Source organism: Mustela putorius, unplaced genomic scaffold (genome assembly GCF_011764305.1).
Source record: "Mustela putorius furo isolate JIRA1106 unplaced genomic scaffold, ASM1176430v1.1 tig00003834_pilon_pilon_pilon, whole genome shotgun sequence".
NCBI classification, from domain to species: Eukaryota; Metazoa; Chordata; class Mammalia; order Carnivora; family Mustelidae; genus Mustela; species Mustela putorius.
In genome coordinates this window covers 47,160,244-47,184,507 of record NW_025421987.1, presented here as the reverse complement: position 1 = coordinate 47,184,507, position 24,264 = coordinate 47,160,244, and the positions used below count along the sequence as shown (strand labels likewise).

General features: G+C 36.1%; 1 protein-coding gene across 5 annotated transcripts in view; it reads left to right on the top strand.

Moving 5' to 3' along the window:
* TFDP2 (transcription factor Dp-2) overlaps positions 1-24,264 on the top strand; it is a 174,407-nt gene that overhangs the window by 36,730 nt on the left and 113,413 nt on the right. For 4 of the 5 annotated variants that reach the window (XM_045088463.1, XM_004754491.3, XM_045088461.1 and 1 more), the window contains exons 2-3: positions 15,962-16,057; positions 23,978-24,044. In XM_045088463.1, coding sequence (XP_044944398.1) covers positions 16,043-16,057; positions 23,978-24,044 — 82 coding nt within the window. In that variant the 5' untranslated portion in view covers positions 15,962-16,042. Of the gene's footprint in view, positions 1-15,961; positions 16,058-23,977; positions 24,045-24,264 lie in introns of those variants that run through there. The other variant, XM_045088464.1, reaches the window with a different exon arrangement.

Genomic DNA, 24,264 nt, shown 5'->3' with positions numbered 1-24,264 from the left:
TCACTGAGTCAGTTTCTCCTCATTCCCTTTTCATGTCTTTTTCATCCTTATACTTGTGTCTCATATGAGCACTCCCTGGGAAGCTTCCTGAATGCTAGACTCCCTCTCTCTTTCTCAAAAAAAAAAAGAATATAAGATAGTTGGAATTTTCTGCATTTTCTTTTTGGTGGATATTCAGTTGTATAAATACCATTTATTAAATCAATCCTGATAAAGCACAAATACAGTATATTATGTATCTTATAATGCCACATACTATTTATCATTACTATGTGCATTCTGTTGTATTTACTGTGGTTCGCTATATGTTCTCTTTGCGTTGTTTTTTTTTTTAAGATTTTATTTATTTATTTGACATAGAGAGACACAGTGAGAGAGGGAACACAAACAGGGGGAGTGGGAGAGGGAGAAGCAGGCTTCTTGCTGAGCAGGGAGCCTGATGTGTGCAGGACTTGATCCCAGGACCCTGGGATCATGACCTGAGCTGAAGCAGACTCTTTTTTTTTTTAAGATTTTATTTATTTATTTGACAGACAGATCACAAGTAGGCAGAGAGGCAGGCAGAGAGAGAGTAGGGGAAGCAGGCTTTCTGCAGAGAGCCCGATGTGGGGCTCCATCCCAGGACCCTGAGATCATGACCTGAGCCAAAAGCAGAGGCTTTAACCCACTGAGCCATTCAGGCGCCCCTGAAGGCAGACTCTTAACAACTGAGCCATCCAGGCACTCCCCTCTTTGCTTTTTTTAAGCATCTCTTTTGGTATTTAGGAAGGTTTATATATTTTTTTTCCAGGGGACGATACAGATATTTTTTTTCAGGCGGTCTGTATTTTTATTCTACTAGTACCATTAATACTTTTTATAGTGACTTTTATCTCCTTTTTTTAAACTTAACTTTTTACAATCAGTTTTAAATGATATTCTTTGATGTGTACGTATTAACTATATATAACAATCAATAATCCTTATTTTCCTCCTTTTCTCTCGTGGCTTGTTCCACCTTTTAGTTGTATTCTCTTTATACTTTGTCAAAGCAGGTACTTTTACATGTTGTTCTTCACTCTATGATCCCAGTCTTGTTTTAGTGTTACCTCTACAATTGAATATATAAAATGCTCACTGGTAGTCCTCTTGAAAAATTTTCTAGGCATGTTTTGGCTAGATGAAGCTCATCCTTTAATAGATTGCCCAGAAAGGACACACATCTATAGTATTCCCTGGGTTCCACCATATCCAAACTTTTTTTCCTGAGTTATTGATAGAATTGGCATATAACAGTACATGAGTTTAAAGTGTACAACTTAATGATTTGATACATGTATATATTGCAAAATAATGACCACAATAGGTTTAATTAATATTTATCACCTCGTGTAGTTAATACAAATTTTTTTCTTATTATTAGAACTTTTATTTTTATTTTTTAAGATTTTATTTATTTGACAGACTGAGATCACAAGTAGGCAGTGAGGCAGGCAGAGAGAGAGGGAAGCAGGCTCCTTGCTGAGCAGAGGGCCCGATGCGGGGCTCGATCCCAGGACCCTGAGATCATGACCTGAGCCGAAGGCAGAGGCTTAACCCACTGAGCCACCCAGGTGCCCCTTCTTATTAGAACTTCTAAAAATTTACTCTTTTCGCAACTTTCAGATATGCAATACTGCATTGTTAACTATGGCCACTATGCTATACATTACATCCCCATAACTTATAACGGAAAGTTTGTACCTTTTGACCAGCTTCTCTCAATTCACGCCCAACCCCACCACCCCCTGCCTCTGGCAACCACCAATCTTTTCTGTCTCTGTGAGTTGAGGTTTTTTAGATTCCACACAGAAGTGAGGTTATATAGTATTTGTTTTCTCTCTGATTTATTTCTCTTACTATAATGCCCTCAAGGTCATCCATGTTGTTACAGATGGCAGGATTTCCTTCTTTGTCTAAGTCTGAATAATATTCCACCCCCTCTCAGTATTTACCTCATTTTCTTTATCCATTCATCTGTTGATAGACATTTAGATTGTTTCTGACCATGTCTTGGTTATTGTGAATAATGCTCTAGTGAACATCAGGCTGCAGATACCTGTTTGAGATAATGATTTTAGTGATTTAATTTCCTTTGCATATATATCCAGAAGTGAGATTGCTAGATCATATGGTAGTTCTAATTTTAATTTTTTGAGGAACTGCCATACTGTTTTCCATAGTGGCTGCACCAATTTACATTCCCACCAACAGTGCACAAGCGTTCTTTTCTCCACATTCATGCCAACACTCATCTCTTGTGTCTTTGATGACAGTCTTTCTGAATGTTGTGAGGTGATCTCTCGAGGTTTTGATTTGCATTTCCCTGCTGATTAGTGATGTTGAGCAGCTTTTCATGTGTCTGTTGACCATCTGTATGTCTTCTTTGGGAAAGTGTCTATTTAGTTCCTCTTCCCATTTTAAAATCAGAGAGTTTTTTGCTTTTGAGCTATATGATTTTTTTAATACATTTTGGATATTAACCCTTTATCATACATATAGTTTTCAAATATTTTCTCCCACTTAGTAGGTTGGCTTTTCATTTTGTTGATGGCTGCTTTTGCTGTGCAGAGCTTTTTAGTTTGATATAGTCCCACTTGTTTGTGTTTGCTTTTGTTGCCTTTGCCCTTGGTGTCAAGTTAAAAAAAAAAATCATTCCCAAGACCATCGTCAAGGAGCATACCCCCAAAACAGTTTTTTGATGTCCTGGAAACTTGAAGTACACAGCTTAGCAGGATATAATATCCTTGGTTTATATTTTCTTTCCTGAAGTTTCTTGAAAATACTATTCTACTATTATCTTGCTCTATATGTTGTTTTTGAGAAATCTGTTGCTAGTCTAATTCCTTACCTTTACCTTTACCTTTGTGAATTGTTTTTTCTGTTTGCCTGGAAGCCCTGAAGTTTTTTTTTTTGTTTTTTGTTTTTTTGTCTTTAAACAGTTTTACTGGGCTATGTGTCACAGTCAATCATTCTGGGTCAGTTTTCTTAAGTATCTGGTAGGCCTTTTTAACATGTAGATTAAGCCCTTTTATTTCCGGGAAGTTTCCTTATGTTATAATTTTAATATTAGTGCTGTTCCATTGTTTTGATTTTCTTCATTAGGGGCACCAATAATACTAATGTTCCTTTCCTGTTACCCATTTCATTCAGCCAGTTTCTCTCTGACCCTTTTGCTTCTTTCTTTATGTCATTTTCATTCTCTTTATCATTTTCCTCCTTTTCTTCACCATCCTTTATTGTGTTTTCATTAAAATCTATTCTCTCTCAGGGTCTTTGGTCTTTTATTCTGTTTCTTTTTTTTTTTTTTTTTAAGATTTGTTTATTTTAGGGAAAGAGAACACAAGAAGGGGGAGGGACAGAGGAAGGAGGGAAAGGATCTCAAGCAGACTACCCGCTGAGCATGGAGCCCAACATGGGGCTCGATCTCATGACCTGAGATCACAACCTGAGCCAAAACCAAGAGTCAGACACCTAACCAACTGAGCTGAGCCACCTAGGTGACTGTTTATTCCATTTCTTTATGGCATTCCATCAACTCTGTTTAAATTTCTTTCTCTTTTTTTGGTCCATTTTTATTCTTTGTTTTTGTCTTTCTGACTTAAAGTTTTTTTCTGCAAATTTTTGTTTGAGGGTATTTATGGTTCTCAAGATTTTTTTTTTTTTTTTTAATTTGACAGAGAGAGAGAGAGGGATGACAAGTAGGCAGAGAGGCAGGCAGAGAGACAGAGGGGAAAGCAGGCTCCCTGCTTCTGAGCAGAGAGCCTGATGCGGGACTTGATCCCAGGACCCTGAGATCATGACCTGATCTGAAGGCAGAGGCTTAACCCACTGAGCCACTCAGGCGTCCCTGTTTGAGGGTATTTAAATCAATATGAAGTGAGTGTTAGTTTTCCCTGGCTCCATGGTCCATTTTGGGAGAGAAAACTATCAATAGCAAACATTCCATTTGTATTTTTCTGATTTTTGCAGTACTTTTGTATGCATATAGTTTGCTTTTGCTGTTGTGTCTCTGCATTCTGTGGACAAAGTTTTAGAGTTTTAGAGAGTTCTTCTGTCACTCTTCCCTCCTCTATTCAGTTTCTTATATGAATTTATGGGTTTGGTGGTGAGGGAAAGAGGTAGAGGAAGGATTGGTGTGTCTTGTTTCTGAAGGCTGTATAATTCCTCTTTTTAATTACCTTTTTTTTTTAATGTTAACTGCCTTGCTGCAAGAGCTTCCATCTTTTCTGTCTGTGTACCTGACTCACCGCCAGAAGCTCTGTTCCTCAGAGGCAGCCACTGGTGGTTCAGCTGTTTGTAGATACTTTTACATCACTAGGGCTGTGAACTATTAGGTCCTAACCTTGTGTTCAGTAGTTTTACCTTTACTGTTTTACTGTTTCTCTGGGGTAGTCCTTTCTGTGCTTCCTCTCTGAGTTCCTTATACCCATGTGCCCTTTTTCATGGAGTCTTTTTAGCCTCCCTCCTTTCCCTCTCTGCATCCCTAGGCTTACAGTACGCAGGCAATGGGATTTTGTTGGGAATTATTTGTTTTCCTTTACTTACAGGTAATTTGAAAATTGCTCTAATCTCTGTCTCCTAGGAATGATAGTGTTGAAGTCGTGGGTCCTGTGTGGTTTTATTTATTCTCCTTGTTTATTTTATATCTGTTTTGGGAAGTTGAAAGAGAGATTTGTAATCAGGCTACATTCATTGTTCTATGAACTTGAAAGATCCAACAATCCCTATTTTCATATAATTTTATACCTGAAAAATATGAGTCAACTGAAAAACTACAGATGGTAAAAAATTCAGTTCTGTGGTGAGATTATAAAATTAGCAAATGGAAATCTGTAACTTTATTACGTATAAACAGGTTGGAAGCTACGATGGAGAATTCCATGTATGACAGAAGAACCTGTTAAGCTAAAACAACACCAAAACCTGGGAATATAACAAGACATGTATGAAACCTAGTGTGTTAGTTTCCTACAGCTGCCATAAAAAAGTATCACACAGTAGGTGGCTTAAAACAACGGGAAGTTATTCTCTCACTGTTCTAAGCTTGAAGTCCAAAATCAAAGAGTTGGCAGGACCGTCCTTCTTGTGAAGCTATGAGAGAGGATCTTGCGTTGCTTCTTTCAGCTTCTGGTAGCTCCTTGTGTTTCTTGATTTGTGGCAGTGTAACTCCAGTCTCTGCCTTCATCTCTGCATAGCTAACTTCTCTTTGTCATTTCTCCCGTTCGGGAGAACACCAGTCATATTGGGTTAGGGCTTATCCTAATTTCAGTATGATCTCATCCTAACTTGTTTCCATTTGCGGAGACTGTATTTCTAAATAAGGTCACACTCATAGGTATCAGGGGTTAGAACTTGAATTATCTTTTGGGGAGACACGGTTCAACCCATAACACCTATGTAAGGAATAATTTAGATATCTCTCAAGGGCATAAAGCAGATTTGATTAATGGAAGTATATACAATATTCTTAGATAAGATGATTCAACATTTTTAAGATGTGAAACTTATAAATTAAAGTAATTTAAGGAAGATTGACATGATCCAGTAAAAACAGTGCTCCTTTTTTTAAAAAAAAATTTTTTTTTCAGTGTTCCAAGATTCATTGTTTATCTTCCACAACCAGTGCTCCATGCAATATGTGCCCTTCTTAATATCTACCGATAGGCTCACCTAACCCCCCACCCCACTCCCCTCCAAAACCCTCAGTTTGTTTCTCAGAGTCCACAGTCTCTCATGGTTTGTCTCCCCCTCAGATTTCCCCCAATTCATCTTTCCTTTCCTTCCCCTAATATCCTCCATGTTATTCCTTATGCTCCACAAGTAAGTGAAACCATATGATAATTGACTTTCTCTGCTTGACTTATTTCACTCAGCATAATCTCCTCCAGTCTGGTCCATGTTGATACAGAAGTTGGGTATTCATCCTTTCTGATGGAGGCATAATATTCCATTGTATAAATGGACCATATCTTCTTTATCCATTCTTCTGTTGAAGGGCATCTTGGCTCTTTCCACATTTTGGCAATTGTGGCTGTTGCTCCTATGAACACTGGGGTACATATGGCTCTTCTTTTCACCACATCTGTATCTTTGAGGTAAATACCCAGTAGTGCAGTTGCAGGGTCCGAGGGTAGCTCTATTTCTAATTTCTTAAGGAATCTCCACACTGTTCTCCAAAGTGGCTGCACCAACTTGCATTCCCACAATAACACACTGCTTCTTTTTGATTGCTTCCCATGTTGTCTTCTTAGACTCTTGGGTAAATTGAACATTTGATGCTTGTGAGTTCTTTGTATAGTACTTTATCTAAATTTATATTACTACCCATATGATATTTTAAGAACTCATCTTGTCTGTTGTGATGGGTCAAGTTGGGATAAGTCTTAACATTTTTATTACTAATGTAAAGCTGTGTTGATCTGGAAATGCAACTTTGCTAAAGAGCACATGTGCAACAAGTGATTTAATCCATGCAATTTAATGGTTTAAAATTTGGCTTCTGCTGCTTCGTGTAAAAGAAACTTTCTGTTAGGTCTTGGCAGGATTTGAAATGTGATTTTGTCTTAAATTTATGTGATATCTTCAAATATTGTTTCTTTGGTCAGGACAGAAATACGTTTTCTCTTAGATTTTTGTTTTCAATAAGTAAGAAAACTAGTCAAGAATGTTACAATCTATGAAATGTTTGAAACAAAAAATATTGCTTAGGTTTTATTATAGAAGCGCTTGTAAGGAACATGTTATTAACTGGATTTTGTCAGGAGCCATTCTACTTCAGTGAATTTAGGTGGTGACGAGTAATTGTATGTCTAATCTTCCTTTAGTATTAAGCTGTCAGTTGTGAATTATTTTGCTAATGTTCCCATCTATAACACGTTCTAACCAATTTGTTTCTTATTACCACATCTTTTCTACTGGGTATAATTGGCTTGAAGCCTAAAAATCAAGATAGGCAAATTTACCAAGAATTTTATGTTTATTAAAATTAATAACATGAAGGAAGGCCTGAAGACTTCCTTATTAATTATTAATAATTATTAATTAATAATTCCTTATTAATTACTGACTAGTGCAGGGGTTTTGTCAGAGCTAATTAGAGAGCTGGGGACCCATAAATGCTTTGAGTTTTGTTTCGATGGGTAAGGTTGTTTGTTAGATAAATGGATTATAGATGATGAATATAAATTTACCTGATGTGTACAAGAAATGAGTGAACATTGCAGTTACTAAAGAACTCTAGAATATAGCTGATATTGCTGGTTTTAAATAATTAGGATGCAGATAGTTTTTACTTAATCTTTGGTGGACATAATTTAGTATCTCCTTTGATTCAGAGGTTTGGTTCCCTACTTAAAATCTTTCTGAGGCTTCCCACTAATCTAATTTTTGAAAAGAATCCAATGATGACATTTCGCCATGTACCTTCTCTTCTCTCTGCTCTCATCTAATCTCCTAGCAGTCCTCTCTTTTGCCCTGTTTTCAGGTCTCTAGATCTTTCTTCAGTTTCTGGAACTTCACATATGCTTTTCTTCCTATGAGCTTTCCTCTAAGCTGGTTGTTCCTTCTGGCTTTGATGAACCCTCTCTCTTTGCCAGTGGTTTACTGAGTTTTTTGAGCTCAGCACAAATTTCACTTCCTGAAAGTAATCTTCTCTAAATCTACTGGAGTCCCATCCCTTATTTTACATGCTTTCTTTTCATCTTTTTCATCTACTGTAGTAGCCCTTAACAGTAATCGTCATGAAGTAATTATGAAATTCATGTATACTGGATACCCTCATAGTGAAAATGTAGGCTCCACCAGGGCAGGGACTGTCGTCGTTTCTCATAATATCTTTAATGCTCAGCCTGATGTTTGACATTCAGCAGGCAGTAAGTATTTATTGAATATGTAAGTGAATGAGTAGTGCTGAAACATTATTCATTATTCACTACACATTTGTAGAAGACTATTAAAAGTTGTTATTGATTGCTTATAGTATTAATCAGTTTTATCATTGTTGAGAGTCCTGGGTAAAGGCTTGTGTAACTCTGGAAAAAAATTTTTCAACTTAAGTAAATCTGGAAAAATTTTTCAACTTAAAAAAGTGAGCAGTAGGGGCGCCTCGGTGGCTCAGCGGGTTAAAGCCTCTGCCTTCGGCTGGGGTCATGATCCCTGGGTCCTGGGATCGAGCCCCTACATTGGGCTCGCTGCTTGGCAGGGAGCCTGCTTCCTCCTCTCTCTCTGCCTGCCTCTCTGTGTACTTGTGATCTCTGTCTGTCAAATAAATAAATAAAATCTTAAAAAGAAGTGAGCAGTAGACATAAAAGCACTTTTCTTTTCCTTTTTTTTTTAAGTGTAAAATGTTGCTGGTTCTGTGGGAGAGCAGCTTTTAGTAAAGGTGTTTTTCAGAATTTACTCTTGCCCACTCTTTTTTTTTTTTTTTTTTTTTTTTTTTTTTAATCAGAGAGAGAGGGAGGGAGCACAGGCAGCCAGAGTGGCAGGCAAGGCAGAGGGAGAAAGAAGCAGGCTAGCCCTGTTGAGAAAGGAGCCTGATGTGGGACTCGATCCCAGGACATTGGGATCATGACCTGAGCCAAAGGCAGCTGCTTAACTGACTGAGCCACCCAGGCGTCCCATACTCTTGCCCACTCTTGTTTTCCCCTTCAAAACGAAACGAAAGAAATCAAAGAAGTATACCCTATTATAAATATTTCAACTATAATTTTTTTAAAAATTAAACACAAATACAATGCTGGCTCCAAAAGACTTTTTGTTCATGGTAGGAAATTGTCACAATTCTGCTATATAGCTTAATGACATTTCAAATGCATGAATGTGTTATGTGTTTATGTGTCTTTTCATTTACTGCTCTCATTATTCAATGAGATTATCATATTATTAAAAGATGAAAATAAAATATTGAGTCTGTAATTCATTAAGTAAATATTGCCTTAAAAACAAACAAGTTTTCACTTGAGTTCCAAACATGTGCCAGACACTGGTATATAATAGTAAACAGATGGGGTCACTGCCCTTATGAAACTTAATACTTTAGTTGGCAGAGATAGACCACATTCTGATAATCACACAAATAAATAGATAATGACAACCTGGTGTGTGCAGTTAAAGGAGAAGGTAGGAGAGAATTAGTAGAGGAAGACCCCTGACCTAGTCTTGGTATCAGGAGAGAGATAGTTTTCCCTGAGAAGTGACACTGAGAAGAGATCTGAAGGAAGAGGAATTAACCTGTGGTGAATATTCCAGGCTAAGGGAATAGCACGTGCAGAGGCCTTAAGTCAGGAAGAGGATGTTTTTGAGTAACTGACAGCAGAGGACAGGGAACTAGATTAGGGAAGGGTATGGGGAAGTGAATCAACACGGAGGTGGAAAGGTAGTCAGGAGACCAGGTCAAACATTAAGGATTGAGTCATTAAAATATGGTATTATAATGTAAAGGAATATTATGTAACTGTAAAAAGAAAAATAAAATTTATCATATACTTAAAAGTAAAGAAATTTTGATTTAATATTATAATTTTTAAAATACAGAACCAAAGAGGATTAAAATCTGACCCAAAGGTATGTATGTGACCCGTGACACATGAAATTTTGAAGGATTTTTTGGATATAGTAAATTATCCTCTTATGGATATATTGTAATAGTAATTACAAATTTTGTTCTGTTTTGAGAATCTATGTATTGTACCTCTCTCAAGTCTGATATTTTATGTAAATAAGCATTGGTGCTTAAGAACATGTCTACTGGTCTGAGATCCCAGGTTGATACTCTGGCATTACCGTTTACACAGTTGGTTAACTGGGCTAATTACTTCAACTCTCTAAAGCTCAGTTTTGTCAACTGTAAATTGTGACCAGTAATACTTATCTGATAGAGTTGTAGTGTGAATGATGTGAGATCATGCATGTGAAGCATTTAGGAGAGTGCCTAGATATCTTCTTCCCCTAAGAGTTACTTATTATCACTTACTATGAAAAATATCTTCTCATTAATACCAGTTATCTGAAGTTAGAGTGCAGAAAGAGAACACTGAAGGAAGGTATGTCAAAAACTTATTGTAGTTGCCTCTGAGAGCTGGAACCATGGCTGATATTTTTTTCTTATTTTATTGTTTTGTGTATTTTCCAGACCTTGAAACATGGGTATGTTTTTAAAATTAGTAATGTTTTCATTTAAATATGCTGCCTTTGCTGAAATGTAATTTTTTATAGCCTCTTTTTTCAGTAGTGATAGAAAGTCTACATACCCTAATTCAGGTGATGTGAATTCTACAAATTTATCCATAATTATTTCTTCTCTGTGTTTTGATTGCCATTGTATCATTTTTTTTTTTTTTACCATTTTAAAAGGCTTTGTGGCCAGAGATGCTAAATTGTGATTGGAAAGGAAAGGGGCTTCTTGCATTTTGAGACCATCTGTGGGAGTTGCATTGTCTGAAACTGACAAGAGATATGGCAGATGGCGAGGTCACAAAGATTGACTTTTTGAGCTTGACATAATGTGTTCATGAAACTGGAAGAAGAAATCCGACTTATTTTTTAACTAACTGAAGAACTTGGTCACAGGAAAAAGTGTACGATTGTTGAGCCTGGATAAAACATAATGCATCAGTGCACATGACTGCACATTGAGAATCACCAGTGCCAGCAAAGATGGCAATTTCTTGAAACATCCAGTGCCATGTTTATTTACTTTCTGGACACTTGGGTTTTAAGTCATATGTTACAAATAATTTTTAGATTAAAAATAATGTTTTAAAAAAAGCAAAAGCTTTAAAAATACTTAGAAATGTGTATTTCTAAGCTAAAGGCTATAAACTCTCACTCAAAACCAGTACAGCATACTTCATTTTTAATTGAATGAGGCAGATCTCTATCATAATCCCATTTCTTTTTATAACATTTATCTTAATGTATTTTTACATAATTTTTTAAAAAAGATTTTAATTTATTTGAGAGAGAGAGGAACCAGTAACAGGGTAGGGGCAGAGGAAGAAGCAGACTCCTTTTTTTTTTTTTTTTTAAAGATTTTATTTATTTATTTTTCAGGGATAGAGGGAGAGAGAGCAAGCGAGCACAGGCAGACAGAGAGGCAGGCAGAGGCAGAGGGAGAAGCAGGTTCCCTGCCGAGCAAGGAGCCCAATGTGGGACTCTATCCCAGGGCGATGGGATCATGACCTGAGTGGAAGGCAGCTGCTTAAGCAACTAAGCCACCCAGGCGTCCCAAGAAGCAGACTCCTTGTTGAGCAGGGAGTCTGACGAAGTGGGGCTCAATCCCGGGTCTCCAGATCATGACCTTGAGCCTAAGGCAGGCACTTAACCAACTGAGCTATCCAGGTGCCCCAATATTTTACATAATTTAAATTATCTTTGAAAGTTTATGCTTGTTGTTTCTCTGATCTACTAGGATGTCTTCAGTGCCTAGATGAATGCCTTGCACATAGTGGGTGTTCAGTGCTTGCTGGATAAATAAATTAATGACTAAAGTTATTGCTTACTTCTGTTAATTTTAGAAAAGTTTTTCTAACCATAATTAAACATTTTATTTCCTTTTAAAACTAGATTTATGGGGCGCCTGGGTGGCTCAGTGGGTTAAGCCGCTGCCTTCGGCTCAGGTCATGATCTCGGAGTCCTGGGATCGAGTCCCGCATTGGGATCTCTGCTCAGTGGGGAGCCTGCTTCCTCCTCTCTCTCTGCCTGCCTCTCTGCCTACTTGTGATCTCTCTCTCTGTCAAATAAATAAATAAATCTTAAAAAAAAAAAAAACTAGATTTATGGTGTGGTTATTTTTTTACTTCTACTACACGTGAGTTATGTATTACTTATTTTGGAAGAAGAAACCTTAATTTGTCATGAAAAACAGCAAACTGCTTTTTTAAACCCTAACACTGTGGGCTTATACTCTGCTAGGCAGTGTCCTAACAATTTTTTATGTATTGACTCAAGTAGATGTACTATTTGTTACTATTTTTGCAGATGGGAGAAATTGAGGCACAGAGATGTTCCAGTAAAATTTACTCTTTCTTTTTTCTAAAAAAAAAGGAAATCCATGCCAAACATTTTATCATTTCAAGCATTTATCATTTAGGTAGCATTTAGAGGTTCTTAATTTGTACTTAGCTCTGGTGAAAGGATACAAAGAATACTAAGAAAAATTAAGTTTGTTAATGTGGCTCATTAACGTGCCTAAGCAGTATTTTATTGGTCACCACTTGCTATTGTGTGCTGAAATAGTAACAAGTCTGTTAAAAATTTTTTTTTTTTTAATTTGGGTAAATATCACAGTGTCACCCAGAAGCTCAGCCGTTAGGAGATAGAATACTGTATGGAATACTGAATATTGTAGTGAAGCAGAGGTATGGAGACAAGCCACTTTAACCATAACAACTATATTTTGGAGTGAAGAAATGGGGAGAAGGGAAAAAGGGCATTTACTAGCTGAATCTGGTACACCAGCCCAATGATGTCTGCTTATATTTCATTGACTAGAATTATGTCCTATGGTCAGTACATCTGAAAGGGAGACTGAGAATGTAGTACTCTTTTTTTAAGTTGGGCACATTGCCACCTTCAACTTCTCCTAAGGAAGAAGAGGATAAGATACTGGGTAGGCAAACCATATCTGCCTTAGATACAGTAGGTTTCTAAAATTTGACGGGGACTTTGATGGAAAACACTTCATTGTTTTTTGTTATAACTACATTTTCATAGGTCAGAAGGTACTCTTAGAAATATGTAAAATTGATTTTTTTTGTGTTTAGGAGTGTTTGGTGTTTATGTATGAACTGTAGGGCTTTTGTCACACTGACTTGGATCTGAAGATTTTCATTTAGGCAGATTGTATGTAATTTACTGCTAACAAGGTTGAAAAACTCAGTATACCTTTTTTTCAGATGAGGACACTGAAACTCAAAGTGGTTGAGTCACTTGTTCAGGGTCACACAGCTAGTACGTGTCAAAGCTGAGATTGAGCCTAACTTTAAAAATCCATGCTTTTTTCACTCTGCTAACACTGTTGCTTTATTTATTAGATGCCTGCTTCAATCAGGACACTTAGAACCAACTGTTATTTTAGTTTTTTTCTATTTAAATAATCAATTCTTGTTCCTCTCTAGTATCTTGGAGTTCCCACTGATCTTTTTTAAGCTTTTAAGTTGATTGCCTCATGAATGAAGAGAAATACAAATTTACTTCTAAGTACTACTTCACCTGAACTTTTTTTCTTTCCTTTTTTAAAGTTTATCTGTTACTTATTTTTGAGTAATCTGTACACCCAACATTGGACTCAAAATCATAGCCCCCACGATCAAGCGTTGTGCATTGTCTTCCAACTAAGCCAGCCAGTTTTATTATTTTCACTATCATTCCGTTCTTAATATTCTGTTATTCTTTACTGCTATTTTCATTGTCATTCAGTTCTAAATATTTCAGATTTCTTTAACTCATGGGTTGTTTGAGCAATAATATAGTTTTATTTTTTTAAATATATGATTTTTAACTCTTTATTTAAAATGGCTGATTCCTTACTTAGTTGTGTTGTGGTCAGAGACCATAATCTGTGTAATACTGCCTCTGTTAGGTAGTTTAGTGAGTGGGATGTCAGGAACTTGTGCTTTATTATTTATCTGATATTTTTAATACTGAAGAGAAAATAACAAATAGTTGGTGAATGTGAAACATTTCTAGCATAGGAACTTAATTTTCATATTAGATCGTGACAGACATTGTGAACAAATCTACAGCTATCATGGGACAGTGAAAATCATAGTGGTACTCCAGGTCTTACTTGGGATTTTTAAATTTATGTTTTATCATTGAAATATTGTAAGTTTATTGGGTTTGGGTTTTTTTTTTTTTAAGATTTATTTGTTTTTGAGAGAGAGAGAGAGCACACTTGCCTACATGAGCTTTGTGGGGTGGGCAGAGGGAGAGGGGCAGACTCCCTGTTGAGGGGGGAGCCCAACTCAGGGCTCTGTCACATGACCTCGAGATCATGATCTGAGCTGAAGTCCGATGCTTAACTGACTGAGCTACCCAGGCACCCTGAAAATTTGTAAATTTGGTGTTTTATTAAAAAGTAAAAATGCCTTTTATTCCATCCACAAAGTTTTACTTGTAGATTCGGTTTCTAGTATATGAGGCAGACAGTTGGAGCCTCCATTTCTTGAAACCATATTGTTTATGATCTTTTCAAAATTGTTTTATTTTTTCCTTCCCCTTAAATGTCTTATTAAATTTTTAATTTTGAAACAATGTAAAATAAGAAAAAAGTTGCAAAAATAGGACACAACTCCTGAATACCCTTTACCCAGATTATCCAGTTGTTGACATTTTGCCATACTTGGTTTATCATTCCCACTTTTTTTTTCTTCTTCTTCTTCTTTTTTTTTTTTTTTTAAGATTTTGTTTATTTACTTGACAGAGATTAAAAGTAGACAGACAGAGGCAGGCAGAGAGAGAGGAGGGGAAGCAGGCTCCCTGCTGAGCAGAGAGCCCGATGCGGGGCTCGATTCCAGGACTCTGCGATCATGACCCGAGCTGAAGGCAGAGGCTTTGACACATTAAGCCACCCAGGCGCCCCTCATTCCCACTTTCTTTATACAGATTATATATTTTTTTAATCATTCGAAAGTACATTGCTATTATTATACCTCTTCACTTGTAAATATTTTGGTGTACTTTTTCTAAAAACAGGAACACTCACTTAAAAAACCCACAACTGATCAATGCAGGAAATGAAACACTGAAGCAATACTATTATCTAGTCTGTGGACCATATTTCAGTTTTTCCATTTGCCATGATAATGGTCTTCACAAGAGTTATTTTCTCTGGTCCAGAGCCCAGTTGAAGATCCTGTGTTGAATTTAATTTTTATGTGACTTTAGTCTTTTTAAACCTGGAATGGTTGTTAGGTTCCTTTTTTCTCATGACACAAAAATTTTTAAGAAGTTCAGTCCTTTATTTTATAGAATGCCGCTCAATTTAAATATCTCTGCTATTTCCTCATGAATTAGATTATGCTTTGGGTAGAAGTATCTCAGAAGTGATATTCTATCCATCTCAGTGCACTTGTGGAGATGCATGTTAGTTTGTGTCATTGTTAGTGGTCATTAGGTAGGTTTGATCACTTTAGCTATGTGGTGCCAGATTTCTTCACTGTAAAATTAGAATGAATAGGTATTTTGTGGGGTGATATTTCAAGACTATGTAAATATCCTGTTTCTTACCAACTTTTCACCCACTAGAGTTTTAGTATCTATGATAATCCTTGTCTAATCAGGTATTATTATGATGTTTACAAATTGGTGGTTTTCTCATTGCATCATTCGTTTATATTTACTATTTGGTATAATATTGCAGAGAAGAGCTTTCCCTTCTTCCTCATTATTTGTTTCTATCAGTATGAAGTCCTGGATTGTTATTTTATTCAAAGAGTTCATAGTCTATTACAATCTGTTATTATCAGTGTATACTTTGGTGCCCACTTGTTACAAATTGTGCAGTTGTAGGCCCTTTAAGCTGACTCCTGTATACTTTTAATATGTCTCCATCGTTTTTTGAGCTCTTCCTTACTGTAGATACAATAAAGTGTTCTAGTCTTATCTTGGACATCTCTTGCCCCAACCCTGGAACTGGCTATTTCTTCAAGAAGCCCTAGTGTTTCTTTTAGTGTGTTATCTAAAGGAACATAGTATGATATTTCAGAGCCCAGGTTTTATCACTTGTTAACTGAGTTGATTTGGTTGGATATTTAAACTCTGCAAGCCCCAATTTTTATTTGGAAAATGAGGATTAAAATGGTACATATCTCAGAGTGTTTTTGCGAGGATTAATTTAAATAATCCACTTAAACAGTGCATATCACATGGTTAATATCACATAAACATTGCCCATTATTATTATTACATTACTATTCCCTCTTTTTTCCCCCTTTAACAGGATGTTCTTTTAAAGAATTACTGAAGACGAAGTTTTTTTTTTTAATGGCTTTACAGAATTTTAAATCGAATACAATTTGACATGACGGCAAAAAATGTAAGTATTGTAAATTTTTAAATGTAAGTATTTTTTAAATGAGTTGTACTTTTTCCTATGCACATTTTTCTTCACTATTCTAATTACTCAAGTTCAATTTACTGGCATTAGTTTATAATTGTCTTTGTTTATGTAAAAAATGATAGCGACTTCAGTGCTATTGAATATAGCACTTGAGTGGGCACAATAGTGTTCTTATAAATTGCTGCCAAGTTGTACCTTCTCAACAGCTGCAAAATTGCTATCTCTAGAAAGTTCCCCACCTCTCTCCTTTTTTGGTACTGTATAAGTCTTTGTTTTGTTACTTGCTGGAGATTTACTTGCCTTATTGAGAAAATCAGTTTTCTTTGGCCCAATTTTTTTTTTTTGTGGACTTACTCAAGGAAGTATGTACACTGAGATATGGTTTAGCTGTCCTCCATGAAATGATTCCTGAGGAGACATTAGATTTTCAATGTTTTGGAGAAGCTATTCAGTTTCTTTCCTCTGCTCAAGGCTTCTATTTCTGAATCAGCTTCCTTTCAGGTTATTTTCTTATTGTCTGACTGTGTCAATAGATTTTGTTCCAGTTCTGTGATGGATTATGCCAGAAAATAAATATTGCAACATATAGGGAAATAACTTATAATTGCTTTACTGTTCCCACATTATGATGTCGGAATCTTTGATTGTACATAATAGAAATCAGCTTTGCTACTTTAAAAAGGGAATTTATCATAAAGATACAGGACTGTCTCAGAGACTTTAAGAGTAAGAATTTAGTGGGCCTTCAGAAAGACCTGGGTGCAAAAATTTGAAATGTACCAGAAATTGAAGCAATGTTTAGTCTCCATATATTATCTCTGCTTGTCTGTGTGCATCTGCTTTATACTCTGTCTCTCTCTCTCTCTGCGAATCGTGCTCCTTAGTTCTCTAGGCAGCCTCTCAATATATGTGTCACAGAACCAGCCTTTTCAGAGGGGTGCCAAGGAAAGGATGAAGACAACTTGACAGACTTGTCTGCCCATGTCAGCTCCAATTTCAGACTCCTTGGGGTGGACGTCTGCTACTACTCATGTGCGGTTTAACCTAATTATGACTAGGAGAAGCCAGCATCTATTGTGTGAAAAGGTCTCCTTTCAGCCAGACAGATAGTTCCAAATACTGCCCATTATACATCTAAAGAATAACATGAAAAACAAAATCCTTCATGATTAATCTCTATTTCCCTATTATTGACCTTGCTTTTGACATGCTCTAAGCAGCTATAAGCAGATACAGATTGTTTCATTATCACTTAATTTTGTTAGGATAAATTATCAGGAGTACTCTGCCTTAATCTAAGGTTGCTATATGTATATTTGTTAATGTGTTGTTTGGGGAAAAGAAGCAGCAAAGTTTTAGTCTGTGTATTGGAAATTTTCTTGCAGAATATTATCTTGATTTTTTTTCTCCTTAGGAAGAAAGGGAAGTAAAAATTATCTTGAACCACAGCTGGTTAACATTCAAATAGCAAGCATATTTTGGATTAAAATCTACCTTGAATCAAATATCATCTTTCTAGTCATATGTACAATTTGCTATATAAAAAGTATTTTTCCTAAAGTAACATAAAGCATTTGAACAAGTGGTAATTATACTCCGATTATTTTGTTTGTATATTTGGAAGAAATCACACAGTGAGCAACATGTTTCTCTTTCTGCTATGGCAACCTAGGGGGAGAGGGATAAGTGAGGTGATCTCTTTTGATATCTTAGAATTAGGGACATGAAGAGGTCAAGCCTCAGATTGGGCTATGCTGACGCATGTGGGAAAGAATTGAAATAGGCTGTCTGAAAATAACCAGTCAAGTTCACTAGCCATTCTGCGACAGAGAAGAACACTTTAGTGGCTTTTAATATGTTTTATCAAGATACCTACTGAAAGGATTATACTATTTCACAGTGCCATAAGTAATTCATTCTCCTCCCCACCCCCTGTATATGTACCTGATATTGTTCTAGGCTCCTGCCTTCCTGTGGCTTATAGTGTCTGTAGTGAGAGAAGACAATAAATACATACCTAATGTCAGATAATGATAAATGTTATGAAAAGTAAAGCCGGGGAAGGAGAGAGAGAATGATGGCAGTGAGAGAGAGTTTTTCAACTTAAGTTTTCAGAAGAATTCTCTTTAAGGAAATGATGATGTTTAGATAGAAGTGCTCTTGAGTCTCAATCCAAGAAGAGGAAGCCAGCCTTATGAGTACCTGGGAAAAGAACATTCTAGGTAGAGGCAGGAAAATGTACAGTTGTTCAAGGAACAGCCAGATGACCATTTTATAAGTGGAACAGAGTAAGCAAGGAAAAGTGGTAGATGAAGTCAGACAGAAAGCAGGAGCCAGATTGTGTGGAGCCTCAAATTCTGGGTGATAGATGTGTATTTAAAACGTCAGTAAGAAGCCATTGGAAATTTGCTGGTCAGCTGTGACTGGACTTAACTATTTTAGAAAGTTTGTCCTGATTGCTGAGTGAATAGATGGAAGAGAGGCATAGTAGAAGCAAGAGACTCATTTGGCACTTATCTCAGTAGTTCAGACAACAAACTATTGTGATTTGGCCTGGGGTAGTGATATTGGAGATGGGGAAATGTGGCTGGATCTAGGATGTATTTGAAGGGACAGCCGTTAGGAGTTATTGAGTAATAAGGATATGAAGGCAGAGAAAATTAAAAAAAAAAAAAAAAAAAAAACCTCTCAGTATTTGACCTGTGTAACTGGATAAATGGTTATGCTGTTTAATGAGAAGAAAAACTCTTGGGGGAACTGTGGGATTTTTGTGGCAAACTCAACAGTCATTTTGAACTTTAATTAAAGTTGACAGACCTAAAAATGACCAGGTAGAAATATTGGCTAGGTAGCTTGATAAATGACTCTGAAGCTCAGAGAAATTGTTGGGATTGGATACAGAAATTTGGAGTCATTTCATATTAAATTATTTTCAAGTAGTGGTTACATGAGATTATATAGAATGTGAATGGATAGAGTATACCTGAGGACCCAAGGTCTGAGCACAGGGATTCTCCAGCATCTGGGGAGGAGGAGAAGCAGCAAAGGAGACTCAAAGAATGACCAAAAAGGAAGGAAGTAGTGTTATCCTGATGATCTGGAACCCAAGTGAAGAAAGTGTTTTAGGGAGGAGGGAATGATCCACTGTGTCTCATGCCACTGAGAAGTAAGTAACTCTTAGACATGGAAGAGATTGCCCAGGTCTTACAGAGCCATCATTAAACACGTATTCAGATATTTACATCCTTATTTTCTGCTTCTCATTTTACATATCTCTTATGAGAACAGTTTTTTGTGAGGAGTTATTTTTGTCTAATCCATGCCATAGTAGGTCTCATGGTTGCAAATGATAGAAACCCTACTTAAAACAGCTTAAGGCAAAATGTGGAATGTATTGATTCACACAACTGGAAAGTCTGTGGTACTCTGGCTTCAAACACATCTGGTTACAAGGGAACCAAATGATGGTGTCAGGGATTTGTCTCCCTTTTTCCATCTCTTGGCTCTATATGATGGCAGAATACCATATGTTGTCTTTATAATTCTTACTTCAGAAAAGAAGAAACTTTTCCCTTTAAGCACTTACATTTCAAATTCTTTTGGTTGACCCTGTTTGATCCAGATGCTTAGACAAGCCGATGTGGAGAAATAAGTGGGCCAGATCTGAGTCATGGGTCTACTTCTGCAACAGTTGAGGCTCAAAGATTAACAGTCATACTGGAACTGCGTGGATTGTGGGATGGATCATTTTGCAAAAAGGAAAGTCTGTAGAGCTGGCAATATATTCATTGTTTCTGGGATAAAATTGTTGTCAAATCATATCTAATATTCACTGATATTCTTCATGACCACAAATGCAGGTCTGTCCTGACTCAAGCTTATATAGTATACAATAAAGGATTTGAAAGGCAATATGATGTGTATTTTTTGCCTCATCAAAGAATCTTTTAAATAATATGTAAGCCATGATACTCATTACAGAAAAATTAGAGAATACAGGTAAAGAAACTAGCCTAGAGACTATCAGCAGAATTTTGCCTAGGAAGACATTTGATATATATACAAATGTGTGTGTGTGTGTATAATAAAATGTGTATAAATATTTTGAATAAAAATGAGGTCATACTGTTTTATAACCAATATTTAGCTTAATCTTGTTGATGAATGTCTTTTCTTAATATCTCTGTAACATCATTTTTTTTTAAAGATTTTATTTATTTTATTTGACAGAGATCACAAGTAGGCAGAGAGGCAGGCAGAGAGAGAGAGAGAGAGGAGGAAGCAGGCTCCCCGCTGAGCAGAGAGCCCGATGCGGGACTCGATCCCAGGACCCTGAGATCATGACCTGAGCCGAAGGCAGCGGCTTAACCCACTGAGCCACCCAGGCGCCCCTGTAACATCATTTTAAATGACTGTTTTATGTTATCTGCTGTATGGACTTACGTCAGTTTCCTGATATTGGCCATTAAGTAAATTCTACTTTTTTCTTTTTTTACTTTTCTTTTTAGCTTTTTGTTTATTTTTACTTACTCATTGGATTATTTCCATAAAGCAAAGTCTTAGGAAATTGCTAAGCTGAAGGGTGTGTGCTTTGGGGGGCTTTTGTTTCATGTTGCTAAATTGCATTTCAGGAAGGTTGCACTCATTTATATATTCATCAGTGGTGTATGAGAGTGCCATTTCCCTTTATTTTCTTTTTAGTCTTGCCAATGTAATCAGCAAAAAAATGGTATGTAGTTTATTCATTTCTCTAGTTGCTAGTTAATTTTTTTTTAAAGATTTTATTTATTTATTGGAGAGGGAGAGAGAGAGAGTGCAAGGAGAGAGATCAGTAGGAGAAGCAGCAGCAGACCCGGCTGAGCAGTGAGCCAGATGCAGGACTCGATCCCAGGTCTCCAGGATCATGACCTGAGCCGAAGGCAGTTGCCCAACCCACTGAGCGACCCAGGCACCCTCTAGTTGCTAGTTGGGTCACATTGGTGTTCTGTATGTTCAGTTGCATCTATCTTTTGTGAATTGTCTGTGTCAGTGTTGAAGAGTTAAAGTCATTACTGTCTGAATAACAACCTGCACGTGGGTATTGCTTTGTCACTAAATCATATTCACGTAATTATTTAATTTGATCTAAGCTCTCTGAGTTTGTCATGCACATAGGAGTTGCCATCTCCATCTGCAGTGACTGCTAAGATCACCTTGCTCGTGGATGGCAGAGCTGAACTCCGTGTACAGATCATCTCACACTGAATCTTCTTTTCTTTCAGTTTCACCAATTTAAAATGTTGAATGTTAGTGAAATTATAATGTTATTAATGGGAAATAAGTTTGAACCCTGAAAATTGGGCTTGGATATTTTTTATTCTACAGACATTTAGTGACTGTTTATAGTATGCAGCACAGTGTTTGAATATCCAGACAGAAAACTTCTCTCGGGACCTTATTAGGTGAAAAATTTTACATAAAATGAGTTCAGCTTTTACTTTTTCTGTGAACCATTATTATTATTATATTCTTCTTAAATAGAGTAAGGAAAGAAAAATTATTTTTAAATCCCTTTCCTAGCCAGCTTTTTCTGCTCTCAAATAATCTTCTTTGAGTCTTTATAGTGTTTATGAAAAAGCAGAGATTAATAAATTTTCGAAATTTTAATTTTAGTAGTATTTATATAATCTCTAAATACAAATACCTCCCCTTATCTATTAGACCAAAATTAGCATGAAATATTGATTGACTCACAATTGACCTTTATCTTTTTAGGGTATAATTTGTTAGTTTTTAAGATGCAGATGTACTGCTGCTTAAAAAGTTTCCACATTGATTCTCTGCTTCACTCTGCAGAAGTTGACCATTAAGAGCAGGTGTTTAAACGTAACAGTAACCCAGTTACTGTGAACTCTCTGCTGTGACTATGTGGTTTCAGTTGAGGTTTTTGCCGTTATCTTTGTATAATAACAAAAAGATGTAAACTGATGCTTTTGAAATTATTGTAATATGTGTATTAAATGATCACATTATATTAAGCATGGACTATTAAAGGCTGTCTTTGCCTTCTTTGCTTTCTTTTTACAGTAGAACACTAATGAAAGTTCTGTCTTTTTTAGCAGAAAAGTTTTTTGGTTTTTTTGCTTTTTTTTTTCAAGAGAGGCATGTTAGTGATGCCATAGTAAACTCTTGGCATTTGCAAATTGAACACTTTTTAAAGAAATATTTTATTTATTTATTTGAGAGAGAGAGAGAGAGAAAGCACAAGCAGAGGGAGCAGCAGGCAGAGGCCGTGGGAGAAGCAGGCTCCCCACTGAGCAGGGAGCCTGATGTGGGAGTTGATTCCAGGATTCTGAGATCATGATCTGAGCCAAAGGCAGGCGCTTAACCAACTGAGCCACCCAGGCACCCTACAAATCGAACACTTAACATTAATATTTGTGAGCATTTCTGGAGATTCATGTAGTAGTAATTTGTTAAAATTTTATTGCAAAAGGTTTATTTCTAATAACATACTTATAAGAAGCTAGATAGAATTAAGTATCTGCACCATTAACTACATAGAATTAAGAAGGTGCATTTTAGATGTCTTCCACTCAACTGCTATCATAAAAATTTAGTATTAGATGCTAGAGATAGGTTTGCATCAGAATTATTTTTCCATGATGTGAATGATATGTAGAAATATTTCTGGTAATATATCTCTTGACAGAAAGAAACAGCTACTAGTAGTGCATATGAATTACTAAATAATGAAATAATTAGTTCTTACATTATGAAATTTTAAAGTGTCAAATGAGTGCCCTTGAACAATATATGTTGCTAATGCAGTGGGTAGTTTAAAAATAACATTAAGTGCACAGATACAAAGTTATAAAGCTTTGTGTTCTTTAAAATATTTTTAATGTGCTAGTACTTTGAAAGGATGTTTGAGGTACCAAGTTAGCACTGATATTTGAAAATGACAAATCTATATGGATTAAAACAATAACATAATAGTAATAGTAGAATCAGTTATTGGAATCTTGTTTATGTCAAGTTTTCAAAAATGGAGAGTTTTTTTCCTCCTAGCTCTGTAATAAGTTTTTAAAATTCTGATGATACTACAGTATTTAGTTCTGTGATTCCAAGAAGTCCAGTGGCTGTCACATTAAATGAAATAAGTTGTCTAAAGGTAAATTTATAAACACACTTGCTATAGATAATCCTCAGATATCATATTAATAGTTATGAAGGTTACTATGATTGAGCACTGTGTGCCATACACTGTGCTAGATGCTTTACATGAACTATCTCAATCTTTCTAATAACCTAAACTGGTTAGCACCTAAACTGGTAAGCACTTCTAGCATCCTTCAGTTTACAGTTGAAGGGACTGAGAAGTAGAGAACTTGTGTGACTTCACCATGACCACACACATAGTGGTCTTGATGAGCTAGAGTATGAGCCCAGGCAGCTGGATTTGAGACCAGTAGATCTCACCCTTACTGTGTGGTATTAATGGTCTTTATCTGATCCATTACATATCATAATGTTGAAAAGCATTATAGGTAGTGATTATGAACAGTAAAAATTCAGGGCAGCATGAAGGCGGAATTGTGTTGTATCTGTTGGCAACTTCAGGACTGCCACATTACTTGCTTTCAAAAAAACCATTAGTAAAATCTGTAGATTTCAGTTCTGTTCACTAGTGACATTATTTCATTAATTTTCATCTTAATCTGGACAGTTTCTGTTTTTCCCATTTTAAGCAACGTTTTCTTTTTAATTCTGGTATCAGTGGTATGGTTAATTCATTTTTATGTGGCTATCTATATTATTTGACATGGTTCTTCAGTAGAAAGTGTAAAATAGGTTATTAAATGACCACTTAATACATAAGATCCTGTTTTTAATTTTTAAAACTATTTTATTCAGGTTGGTTTGACTTCTACAAATGCAGAACTGAGAGGATTTATTGACCAGAATCTCAGTCCAACAAAAGGTAAGGACAGATGACTAGAAATTTTCTGCATTGAGTTAGTTTTATGAAATACGCAGTTACGTGTATTACTTTATATATAATAATTATATAATATGACCGTGTTATGTTATCATATACTAAATAACTTGTATCATATGAAAGGTGGGGGGATAGAGGGAGAGAATGAGGGGAGAGAGATTGTGTGTGGTACTTTTTTTTTTTTTTTTAAGATTTTGTTTGA